General features: G+C 48.0%; 1 protein-coding gene and 1 non-coding gene across 6 annotated transcripts in view; both read left to right on the top strand.

Moving 5' to 3' along the window:
- Window positions 1–863: 863 nt before the first annotated feature.
- Window positions 864–12,911, top strand: part of SLAMF6 (SLAM family member 6) — a 33,643-nt gene continuing 21,595 nt past the window's right edge. For all 5 annotated transcript variants that reach the window (XM_045784630.2, XM_087855674.1, XM_045784629.2 and 2 more), the window contains exon 1: window positions 864–986. In XM_045784630.2, the coding sequence (XP_045640586.2) occupies window positions 941–986 (46 nt within the window). In that variant the 5' untranslated portion in view covers window positions 864–940. The remainder of the gene's footprint in view (window positions 987–12,911) is intronic.
- LOC123783833 (U6 spliceosomal RNA) lies at window positions 6,325–6,429 on the top strand. The gene has a single exon (XR_006777312.2). It is a non-coding gene; the product is annotated as a U6 spliceosomal RNA (small nuclear RNA).

Genomic DNA, 12,911 nt, shown 5'->3' with positions numbered 1-12,911 from the left:
GGTGTCCTGGGATCGGGTCCCACATCGGGCTCCCTGCTCAGCAGGGAGTCTGCTTCTCCATCTGCTTCTGACCCTCTCCTCTCTTAGCTCTCTCTCTCTCTCCCCCTCTCTCACAAATAAATAAACATAAATCTTTTAAAAAATAGTAACATCAAAGATCAGTGATCACAGATCACCACAAAAATATAATAATGAAAAACTTTGAAATATTGTGAGAATTGCCAAAATGTGGCTCAAAGCAAGTAAGTGTAGGAAAAATGGTACCAGTAGACTTGCTCCACCCAGGGTTCCCACAACACTTCAATTTGTAAAAAGCGCAATGTTTGCAATGCGCAATAAAGTGGAGCACAAGAAACCGAGGTACGACTATAATGTTGTGGGCAGCACTGGGAATGCAGTTCATGCCACTGACTGGAACAATTAAAACAGTAGCTTTTATTTTTTTTAAGATTTTATTTACTTATTTGAGACAGAGAGAGAGAGAACCAGCAGGGCGAGGGGAGGGGGACAGGCGGACTCCCTACGCGGGGCTCGATCCCATGACCAGAGATCACAACCTGAGAGCCAAAGCCAGACGCTTACCCATCTGAGCCACCCAGGCGCCCCATACGACGGCTGCTTTTAGCTTACAACACCATGCCATGTCATTTAGGCTATTTCACCGCAATAAAAAAACCACCAAAAAATGAGAAAAGGATTTAGATGGGAAACGAAAATGCCAATTCACACAGCACACTGAAGAGCATCGTGCTCCGCTCAGAAAAAAAAAGTAAACAGAAGAGTCACGAAATCAGGACTGCAGTACGCAGGAAGAGGGCTTACCACACCTCTGAGAGGAAGGGGAAGTCTCGGTGAGCACCAATTTCAGTCTCTGACGGGGCCGCGAAGGGCAGATGCCAGCCCCCGGAGGCCGCCCGCGCCAGGCTGCGCCGCGGACAGCATGCTCCGGCCTCGCCTGCTGCTCGCCCTCGTCCTGCTCAGCTCAGGTACCCGGGTCCGCCGAGGCCCCGCGCTTTGCGCAGCGCGCGGCCCCTAAATCACTTGTGCATACTGTCTGTCTGTCTGTCGTCTGTCTGTCTGCCGTCGGACCCGGGGCGGGGGGCGGGGGCTCTCGGTGGCGCCTGAGAAACCGCCAGCTCCTCTCCACTCAGCGCCCGAGCTCCTTCACAGTTCACGGCTTTGCGGGAAGTCTCCGCGGGGCTCGGGAGGCGAGCTCTTTCTAAGGCCAGACTGTTTGGGGTTCACACCCAGCATGCTGTGTTATAAGGAGTACTGAGATCAGGAGAGTGAGTTCTCTTCTCGCATTAGCTACTGTCCTGCTCTGGAACCTCAGGTAAGTTACCGATTCTGCCTGAAACTCACTATCTTCATCGAAGAGATCGAAGATCTATGGCTCAGCGTAGCCAAAATTTCTGGGCACAAGGAAGACACTAGAAATAGCCCTATTGGTTTTTGCTTATTGTATAAAAAGGCATCTCCCTTCCTCTGATGCAGATCAGGGTCTAGGCAGACCAGCAGGACTTCACCAGCAGCGGAGAAAGGGACGGGCTGGTGCTGCCTCCCGGTTCCCCGCTGTCCCCTGGGTGGAACCCAGGAAGGTACCCTGTGCCGGGTCCTGGGCTGAGTGTTGCACACGGATTTTATACATACCCTCAGGACAGGCTGTGAGTTTGTACTCTACTGACCCCATTTTAAAATGCGGGGCCCAGATGATGTCAATAACTTGCCCAAATTTCATTAGCCAGCAGGGGGCAAGCTCTTGCAACAGTTGCAACAGTTCTGAGAAACGGTGCCAACTGACCAAGCACAGCCCTAGCCCAAGAGAAAAGACAGAAGTGAGAGCATCACCACAGCTGTAGAATTAACTAGATTGACTGGCAGCTGGAGTGAGGGGAAAGGGCTGGTTTTCTACTTTCCGGGGACGCATCATGATCAGAGTGGAAAAAACTCCCATCCCTGTGGAGTTCACATTTGAGCAGGGGAAACAAGAGGAGTAAGTGAAATGGCATATTGCACAGCGATAAATGATAAGTAAGTCAAGCAGGGAAAGAGGGCATGAAGTATGGTGGAAGGGGCAGGGAAATTTCAGACGGAGTAGCCGAAGGTGACGAAGTTGGGTGACAAAGGGGAGGGGATGAAGGAGCAGTGAGTTCAGTTTGGGACCTGCTAACTTGAAGACATCCGTGTGCTATCCGTAAGATTTCCAGAGAGCAGCTGGAAATTGAGGACTAGGGGCTGGAGGCCTGGAAGTCATGGCACGGAGCGAATAAAGCTAAGGAGCGAGCGCAAGGAGGACAGAACCCTGGGCAGTAGGTGTAAGATGCAGAAAGAGGGAGAATTTGTTCCTATATTCAAAAGCCACTCCCTGGCCTGGGGGCAAAGCCCCACATCTTTGCCTCGCTTTTACCTCCTTGCAAAATTGAACCCACCCTAAACTGAAATATTCTGAATGTGCTCAGGTGAAAATTCCCCGGTTCCTTCCCATTTCCATCGATACCACTCATAAAGACCCTACGAAATAGGGTCGAAATAGACAGTCCTTATTCCCACTTCAGGGAAGAGGAAAGAAGACACACGACACTTAAGTAACATACTTCGTGTCACCCATTTATGGGCTGGGGGGGGGGCACCATGGGCCGCGTGGATAAAGAAACACACGTCCATGCATTTGCAGGTGTTCTAACGCCCAGGAGAGAAGCAGTGATTGCCAAGTTTGGAGATCAGGAGTCTGGTTTCAGAGTCTGTGCTCAAAATCACCTTGCCATGCTAGTTTCCACGAGCTACCTATTCACATAAATGTATATATAATTACAAAATATGACACTAGGAAGAAAATCGGCAGGGTACCATGAAACAGAGAGACGAGGGGATCTGCTTTGCATGGGGTCAGACGTGTGCAAGGCCCTCTGCTGGGAAGAGTTTGAGGAAGGGAAAGAAATCCGCTGTGGCAAGGATCTGGCACAAATTCAATCAATTTTGAAAACGAGTATGAAGGACGATGACTCACGCCATCCCACCTTCTTTCCAGTTGGTCAGACACTGTGACTTTCTATTTTTAAAAAAAGCTGAAAAGATAAACCATGTTGAGAAATAATCCCAGTAGGTATAACTGAAATCGGGCATCATCATGCCTTGGAGAAAACGAATTTCATTTTTTTCTCCATTTTATTCTTTCTAGATGGGAACTTATCAAACATTAATATACATACAAATTACTAGGGAATCTTATAATACCGATTCTGAATGCAGACAAATACTCTGCATTTCTAATAAGCTCCCTGGTAAACCCAGTGTTGCTCCGTGGACCACACCCCTTGAGTAGCAAGGTTCTAGATTTCATGGGATTTTAGTCCTACTGGGGTTGAAGGGAGGGAGAAATGAGGACTAATTCTTTGAGCGTGTTTGCCAGAAGCAGATACGGGTATTCTGATGTTGAGGAGAGAAGTGGTTGCAAGCGGAGGCAGAACCAATCATGTGAGCTAGCCATATGATTCTGAGGTCCTGAGTCAAAACTCCCAGACTTTTCTGCTGAGAGATTGTATCCAATGGCTCCCTTAGCTACTTCTCTAACCAATCATCCACACCTTCCAGTGTTTACTGTTGCTCATTTTTGTTGCGCATCGCGGGCAAGGAGTTGTTTTGCATTATCCTCGGGGACAACTGTGCCTTTCCACCTCTCAGAGTCCGTGGTCTGTCCCCATGTGACCTCCAGCCTCCCGTGACTCTCAGCTTCCAGCCTCCCAGTCCCCATCTAGCCTCAGCTGGGTCTCCATCTACAGGCAGATTTTCTTTCTTTCTTCCATTAAAGAGAAATTCACAAAACATAAAATAATAGTTGTAAAGTATATAATTCAGTATCATTTAGTACATTCACGATGTTTTGCGACCACCACTTTCATCATTCCAAAACATTCTATCACCCCGAAAGAAGACTCTATGTCCATTAAGCAGTAATTACCCATTTGCCCCCCAAGCCCCGCTCCCTCCTGGCAAATACCGACTAGCTTTTTGTCTCTGTGGGTCTACCTATTCTGGACATTTCATATCAGTGAAATAGTGTGATGTGCGACCTGTGTGTCTGACTTCTTTCACTTAGTATAATGTTTTCCAGCTTCATTCGTACTGTATCATGTATCAGCACTTCGTTTCTTCTTATTGTTCAATAATATTCCATTGTATGTACGTACCACATTTTATTTATCCGCTCATCTATACAGATGGACGCTTGGGTTGTTTCTACCCTTTGGCTCTTGTGAACGCTGCTGTGATGAAGGTTTGCGTGCAAGTAGTTGCTTGAGGACCTGTTTTCAATTGTGATCCAATTCTGGATCATACGATAACTCTAGGATTAATATTCTGAGGAGTCACTAAGTCTTTTTCTACAGTGGCCGGTCCAGTTGACATTCCGACCAGCAATGTATGAGGGTTCTAATTTCTCCAGCACTTATTTTATTAATAATTATTTATTTTATTAATCCTTACCAGCACTTACTTTCTGATGATGATGATGATGACGACGACGACTCTCCTGGAGTTGATATTCAAAAGGTTTCTTTTCCTGTTCCAGCAATTCATTAGTTAGTTTCTAAAAGATGAAATTCGTAGTTAGGCAGAAGCGTCTAGGAGTTTCCTGAGTCTAGGAGGTCTCACTGGTGACAAAATCCGTTCTCTACTTTTATTCTGCTTCTCATTCCTGAGGGCCATGGGATGATGGATCATCTTCTGTAGCTGCTTCCTGCTGGACGTGGGCACCGTCGTGGGGGTCCGGGGAGGTAGAGAACCTCTTCCAGCTAGTCCGAGGTATGTGGGTCGCCGGGCTTCGCTCTGAGCTGCTCACACCCTTGTGTTACCACCTTCTGTAATTGTATGGCCTGTGTAGGCTTGGTCAGGAACTGTACGAAGAGTTAAGTATGCAGGTCCAAGGAGTAAGGATTATTAGTAGCAGGATTATTAGTGGCCGCAGGAAAGAGAGGAAATTTGTGATACTGGGTCGTGCCGTTTGGTAGTCGGCCAGACTTAACTGGGAGATGCCCTCTGGTTGAAGGTACGCAGTCAAGCCTCGTGATCAGAGAGGTTTTAATATCCACTTCTACTTCATCTGAGGAATGAGTGCTCCAGGTAGAACGTGAGGTTTTAGTTACACACAGGTCCCCTCCTTCTGCTAACAAGTGGTCCAGAGCTGGTCTGTTACCTCACACTACATTAGCGAAAGAGTCAACGACAATTTGTAAATTCTTGAGGGCACCGCCTGTATTTCTAGCCAGGGTTTCTATTGTGCCAGTTCCTAGGGTGGCCTCATGATACATAAAACCTCCCAAGGGCTGCTTAATCTGATGGGCGATCCAACGCTGGCCAGAACCAGGCCCCAGGCTCTCTGTTCCTGATGGGAAGATTGAGTAGGGTGATGTAAGGTCGTCTGCGTGGGACTCATGAAGCCTACAGTACATGGCCCAGTGAGCAGGATATCGTCAACGGACACATGAGCAAAAGCGAGAAACGGGGAGATAAACATCCCAGCTGGAGATGATGCCCTGGGAGCCTATGGTGGCATGGTCCTCAAATAAAAGCATGTCCTGGGGTGCACAGGCTCAGTGAGCCTGCGTTGAGTTAAACCAGTTAAGCAATGCGGGGTCCCAGCTTGGGGATGCCATTGCATGCAGGAGACAAAGGCTGTGTACTTGATTGGACCTGTGGCTGCCTTTCCAGGGGCCTGATGACATAAATAGGTCCATCTCCAGCACCCCTTAGGTTGGGTCAGTCTTGTCCGTGCCCTACATTGACCTTCCCACGTCCCTGTAATGTTGTCGCATCCCCTCAATGGACACCAAGGAGCTTCACTGGGAAAGCAGTCCTCAGTGACGTTGACAGTAGGAGGGGCTGTGGGCGTTCCAGGGGTACATCCACAGCAGAGCTCTCCAGCTGATGTGCAATTTACGTATTGCACCCCTCTCCTCCCGCTATCATTAACAATGGGGGTAAGATTTACCCATAAAATTTTTCTGTGGGAATGACCCAGCCCGTACAGCTATGGAAGGAGAATTTTTATTTCACTTTAATTTTTAAAATAATTAATTTCTTTGAGAGAGAGAGAGAGAGAGAGAACATGAAAGGAAGGGGCAGAGGGAGAGGAAGAGAGAATCTCAGGCAGACTCCGCACTGAGCACGTAACCTGACTCTGGGCTCGATCCCACGACCCTGAGATCATGACCTGAGCCGAAACCAAGAGTCCGACGCTTAACCGACTGAGCCACCCAGGCGCCCCTGGACCCTGGAAGGAGAATTTTTAAAGGAATTCAGAAAGCCCATAAAGAAACTTACATTCATGCACTTTTCGGCAGTGCATATACTAACATCAGAACGATACAGGGAAGATTAGCAGGGCCCCTGCGCAAGGATGACACGCAAATTCATGAAGCATTCCAGATTTTTATGTATCAATCGAAATCGAATTTTGCGTTGTAATTACGTGTTATTTCCTAAGCCCAAAATGTATGTATTAAGCATAAAACCTATTATAACTTTAAAAAAAATTTCCCACTGCTGCATTAGAAGAGAGTGAACTTCACATCCTTTTTTTTTTTTAGAGTAGAATTTTTTCCCCTGATTTTTACCCTTCGGAACATACTACTAGCAAACAGCACATTTTCGGAATAGAGTCAGTAACACTTTATTAAAGGACCTGTGCGCCAAGTACTATGCATACTCGTATGTTGGCCAATCATCTCTAAACCTTTCATGTTAGAAATTGTGTGCGTAACAGTCCTAATTGAAAACGTGTACCACAGCTCATATCGCTTGTTCTCTGAGATGTCTACAGGAGTTGAGCTCTCAGCCATGAAGAACTTTGGCTTCTCAGAAACAGCTTGTTGCCAAGGTCAGGCTAAGACGAGACCTGCTTACGGTTGTGGTTGCCCAGCTCATGAGAGTGGTCCCCACCTTCCTACTTAGCTGGCTTACCTCTGCGTACGTGCTATTAACCTGTAGGTACTTAACGAGGAGTCGGTTACCCTCTGACCCATCTCCGTTGACAAGTCATCTTAACGTTGGTTAAGCGAGAAGAAAACGGATCAGTCTTCCAGTAGTTTGGAGCCTTTGTGGGCTCAGATGTCCTGATTTCGATTCTCTGTGTGTGCTTGGAAACAGTATACTGTGGTTTTCAGGATTTTTTGTTAACACATCGAAGCCTTAAAAAAAAGAAAAAAGATACACACACATTCTCAATGTATGGTAAAACAGATATAAGTCACTTTTCCAGGTCCAGAGCAGGGTCCAGAGCCCTACTCACTGGGTGTCCTCCTCACTCTCCATAACCAGCTCCTGGTGGTCCCCAAGTCCCCTCCTGGGGTGCTTGGAAACCACTGGTCGGGAGCATTCCTTGTTCTCATTAGCCAAATAATAGTACTTCTGTCACCACTGTCAAACTGATTTGGTCTTCATTATTTTGTATTCTGGTTTCAACCAGGATCATCCCAATTTGTATTTTAGTTTTCATTCCAATTTTTCAATTAATTTTTTTAATTCATTTTTAATCAGGTTTATCAGTAGATGCTGTTATTCATAAGAACGGTGCGTCCAGCAAATGAGGATAACTGATGCCTTTTTTGTGGTTTTGAATAAAAGCATTTACAGTTTCTAAATTATTATTTTGTAAAATTCTTACAGTCTCACCATTTCACCTCATCACATGCTGATTTAATATTGTTTTATGTAAAAATAGTCCTTTTCCCATTGTGCCACCGTTCCTTCAAGCGTCGTTAGTTCTTAAAACGCATTAAAAAATAATAACCAGGTTGACTTTCACACCTTATATAATCAGCTGTATTACACACCCGTGTTGCGGTGACAGTGTCCTGGAAAGACATACTATTTCTCACGTATGCTTTTACTGAGAAAATAATATACCAATTAGCATGGTCATGTCACCCAGTGCTTCATATTGAAATTTTTACGATCATAAAATTGCAAAGTCCGATCAGGGATTTACACCTGTGTTTTTGGTAATGCCGTAGGCAGCCTTTCCAGAGTAAATTCTGGGCCCCCTTGCTGTTTATGCTTTCTTTGACCTATTTTGCCTTTTTCATTTGATCAAGTCCTTGGAAAACCATTTTCAGTAAGTTTTTCCTAGTCTCTTTAGGCATGTGGTTGGTTGTCATGGGGGTGACGCGTAAGGGAGGCCAGAAGTTGGGTTGAGATGGCAAGAGACTATTTTGTGCTTTAATGATGTCGTACTTGATAATAAGTGTGTAAGTTACTAATACATGAAATGATGGTAATTGTATCTTCCATGTGAATTCCCATTGGGTAAAGTTATTTCCTGATGTGAACAAAATTACACTAGGGTCACTCTGGATTGGATGGTGTATAAACCATCCAGCCTCAGTGTGCGGGTGTCGGTGACATATCCAACAGCCTTTAGTTTATTTCCCTCCGCTGTGAGTTTACTTGGATTCCCTAGGGGTTCAGTTCCCAAGGGTGCTCGGGTGTGTCTGTAGCTTGAGATATTCCTAGAACCACTGTGACAATAATGTCAGGAAAGTGTTCACATTACGATCTTAAGGGCTAAAACACGGTGCCTAGCCCTTGGAAGCTGGTGAGCAGGGCAAAGAGGACTGGAAAACTATCCATTTTACCATATAGGAGCAAGGAGCGGTGGTATTTCTTACTAAACAGTCACGGGGAAAATGGCTTAACCTCTTCAAGGCAAAAAAGCAGGAGAGCAGGCCAGCACCGTGCGGGCTGACGTCACTGTAGTTCAGATCTGGGTGTCCTGTCCACGGGTTTACTTATCTGCGTGCCCCTGGAACAGAAGTGTCAGGTCGGAGAGTGGCTCACGGGTGTGTTTGTTGTCGTCTGTGGCTTGCAGCACCTCGTCCTGAGCTTCTGGTGCAGGTGACTTTTCCGCTCCAGAGTTGGGGACCCATGGCACCACCCTTCTAGTTTTAAAGAAGATAGCATGGCCAACAGTACGACAGGAGGCTCTGTTTTTATTGGGTGTGGTTGATCCTGGGGTGACCCACTTTTCCAAGTTTGGAGGTACACCCAATGCCCGGGTTTGTTGGGGGCAGCCTGATTTCAGTAGGTTGGGGGAGGTGACAGAGCCAAGGATACTTGCTGAGCGTGTTGGAGATTCACTATATGCTTAATGGCCAGAGAAACCTCCGGGTCTGGTGGTGAGAAGTGAGAGCCTTTAGGAAAGAGCCTCCCATAAGTCGTTTTGAATGGGCTAGATTTTGGTTTACCCTTTGGGGCAGCTCTTACCCCGGTGGGAGCTATCGGTGATAATTTTAAACAGTTTTGCTGTGTTTCTGGGCACGACTTCACCAGGGCCTTTCCAGAGGGTTCTTTTAGTTCGTCCTGTCCTTCTAGAAGACTGAGGTCTCCAGGCACAGAGTGTAGCCTCCATTTGATGTCCAAAGCTCCGGCTACCCCAGAAATGACCTTTGATGTGAAAGTCGACCCATTATCACTCTGTAGCAACCTCGGTAACCCAAATCAGGGAAATCTCTCTTTTTTTTCTTTTTTACTTTTTTTGAGAAAGAGAGAGAGCATGTGAGCTGGGGGGGGAGGGGGTGCAGGGACAGAGGGAGAGAGAGAGAGAATCCCAAGAAGGCTCCACACTCAGTGTGGAGCCCGATGTGGGGCTCAGTCTCACAACCCTGAGATCATGACCTGAGCCAAAACCAAGAGTTGGATGGTCAACTGACTGAGCCACCCAGGCGTCCGAGGAAATATCTCTTTTGATAAGGCCTTTCTGTCCCACAGGGAGAGGCCCCATGCATCCAGTGACTGTATCCACAAACACCAAGAGGTATTTGAACCCCAGGTGCTACCGCATGACAGCAACATGCATTTACTTCCCCTGGGGGTGCCCCCCAGTCTGAGTTGCTGCGGCTAAAGGGGGTACCAGAGGCCTGGCTTGCACATTATTTGTCTGGCAGTAGACACACCGATTTGCTATCCTTTTACTAATCTCTTTCATCCTCGGGATGTCTACCATCTTTGCTAACCACGGGCAGAAGCTTCTTTGCCATCATGGGTTGAATCGTGTGCGCTCTTAGGAACCCCCAGACAGTTTGCTTGGGTGCCCGGACTTTCCCACTGCTCTCTGTCATCCAATCTCTGCTTATCAGGGACCACGGGGAGCCCATTTTTGCTCCCTCCTCTCTTTCATCATAGGACTAGGTGGACTGATAAAGAGGCAAGGAAGGGCGTAATGGCCGCTGCAAAGTCTCCCCTGGTCTAGCAGGCCTTTCCATGCCTGCGTCCGCCAAACAGCCTCCCTGTATGACTTCTGAATTTCCTTTCTGGTGGCCCTTACAGTCACTGCCCCACTGCCATCTGTGGTGGCTTTGCCCTGCTTCCAGCAGCCTGTGGATTTCTTTGCCATATTCGATTCCTTTCTTTCCAGCATTTAAGGACCCGCTTTCTTTCCCTATTTCTCCAGGAGCACAGATGACAGAGCAGGTGTATTTAGAATCGGTGTGAATAGGTAGCCCTTTCTCTTGACCCAATTCTAAAGCTCTGTTTAGCACAATTCTGTCTGCCTTTTGGACGGAGGAGCCTGGGGCCAGCCTCTCGGCCTCCACAAGAGTGGTTAGGGTCATGCCCCTTTTTCTATGAAACCGCTACAAACCAGCCTCCGTCTGCATGGGACGGGGCTCTGCTCCGGAGATCTCTGGGACTGGATAGAGTACCCTTGATCCGTCACTTCTGGGCCACTGTGGGTAGTCGGTGGATCAGGTCCGGAAGTCGAGTGGCTGGGTGTCAAGCGTGACATGGCTTCAGCTGTCGCCGAGGGGGGCCTCGCTGCACGGCCTGATAGCGCCGTATTCTGTGTCGGAGTAGCCACAGAGGTCCTTCGGTTTCCAATAAACCAGAGACCAGGTGTGGGGTCCAGACTGTTGCAGGCTGACCCATAGGTTTTCTCTGCCTCTCTGATCGAAGGGCCTGTGGCTGCCACAGCTCTCAGGCAGGGAGTCCGACTCTTTAGAGAAATAAGCTACCCTTCTCTTCAAGGCCCCCAGCGTTTGGGTTAACACCCCCACGGCCACTCCTTGTCTTCCCTGTACATATAAATCCAACGGCCTTTCAAGGCCTGGTAACGCTAAGGCTGGGGTTTCTGGAAGGAGGGCTTTCAGTCTAATGAAAGCTTGATCACAGGCTTTATCCCACTCAGATGGGTTGGTCTCAGGTCCCTGAAACTCATCATAAAGGGATTTCACACTTAGCCCAAAGTCAGGAACACAGATGCGGCCAAACCCAGCCATTCCCCAAATCCCGCACACTTGCTTGTGGGTCCTTGGTGAGGCCGGCTGACACTCCGCTTTCTCTTTCACGAGGAAGACCTTGTGGCCCCCTTAGAAATAAGGAGCCCCAGCCTTTTACAGGTTCCTTAGCACTGTGAGCCTTGTCTTTTGATACCAGTACCCCTTGCTGGCTCGGAAATTTAACAGGAATCTAGCATTTTTGTCAGAAGACCCTGAGTGAGGCTGGCTTTTGCAACACCACCCATGCATTCACGAGAGTGCTGTTTTCTAGAGTTCCCTTTTTTAAGGCTTGTTCTGGGATTTCTCCAGAGAGAGTAGGGGAATTTTTTAAAATCCCTGATGTAAACCGGTCCAGCAGTATGGTTTTGCTGGGGGGCCGAGGTCTTTCCACTCAAAGGCAAATAATTCTTGGGACTCCGAATCTGGTGGGGAGCAGAAAAAGGCCTTCTTTAAATCTAACGCAGTGTAATATTTACTATTACTTGGTGGATCAGCTGATAGGGCTCGACAGACGTACGTCTCAAGTAGCCTCATTAACAGCTTAGAGGCCTTGAATGATCTGTTCCTTGCTCCCTGGCTTTTTAACGGTAAACTGGGGTATTGAGTGGGGATCTGCGTGGCCTGCTCAACCCTTGCTCTAAGAATCTATTTTTTACCCAGAAGACCCCTTTATAAAAAGCTTCTGGTTTTAAGGGGTGTTGCCTTACCCCTAGCCAATGATCGATCGGTTTTATTTTTTTTAAGATTTTATGTACTTATTTGACAGAGAGAGAGAGCCAGCACAAGCAGGGGAAGAGGCAGAGAGAGAAGCAGGCTCCCACTGAGCAAGGAGACCGATGTGGGACTCGATCCCAGGACCCCGGGATCATGACCTGAGCTGAAGGCAGACGCTTAACCCACTGAGCCCCCCAGGCGCCCCATCCATCTGTTTTAATTCCAGCATCACGAGTGTGGCACTGGGGGCACATCCCACTCATCCTTGTGCCCAGACCTGCAGGTTAACCTGGCTTAAAATACTCTGTCTTCCCTTCAGACCCTGGCAGACCGTGTAGGACAGCCGTGAGTTTAGCCCCCGGGACCTGGACACTTGGCTCTCTCTCCTGTCCTGCTCCCAGCTGATTAAGGCTCCCAATTTGGAGAAGATGTCTCCCCCTAAAGGAGGAACCGGACGTTCTGCTGCATAAAGAAAAGAGTGCTTTTGTCATTTTGATCCTATGCCATAGGTCAGAGTCTCCAGAAATCTCTTGGTTTCTCTTCCCGAGACTCCTTTTATATTACATTGAGTGTTAGAAAGGCTACTCTTCTGGGTGCTCCACACAGAGAAAGTGGTTCCAGTATTAAGTGACAGTTCCACCCACACTCCTCCCACTGTGAGGGTCACCAGGGCTCCTCATGGGAAACGAGGATCTGGTTGTCTGAAGCCGGCCAGGGAGCCCCATGGCCCCATCACACCCCATCATCGTGGAGGGGCAGCTGGGATGATTCAGTTTTGCCCATCCTCCTTTTGGGGGCGGTGAGTAGTTCTGTTTCCATTGCCCTTCCTGTTTACAGTAAGCACCCTGACTGTAACCCAACTCTGTCAGCGGCCTCTTGATCCCACGGGTTGGGGGTGGGGGGCAGGGTGTCTTCGTGGGTGTCTTCCTT

This window comes from Ursus americanus, chromosome 2, assembly GCF_024610735.1.
Source record: "Ursus americanus isolate L20-20 chromosome 2, mUrsAme1.1.p, whole genome shotgun sequence".
NCBI classification, from domain to species: domain Eukaryota; kingdom Metazoa; phylum Chordata; class Mammalia; order Carnivora; family Ursidae; genus Ursus; species Ursus americanus.
This window is presented reverse-complemented; position numbering and strand designations above follow the sequence as displayed.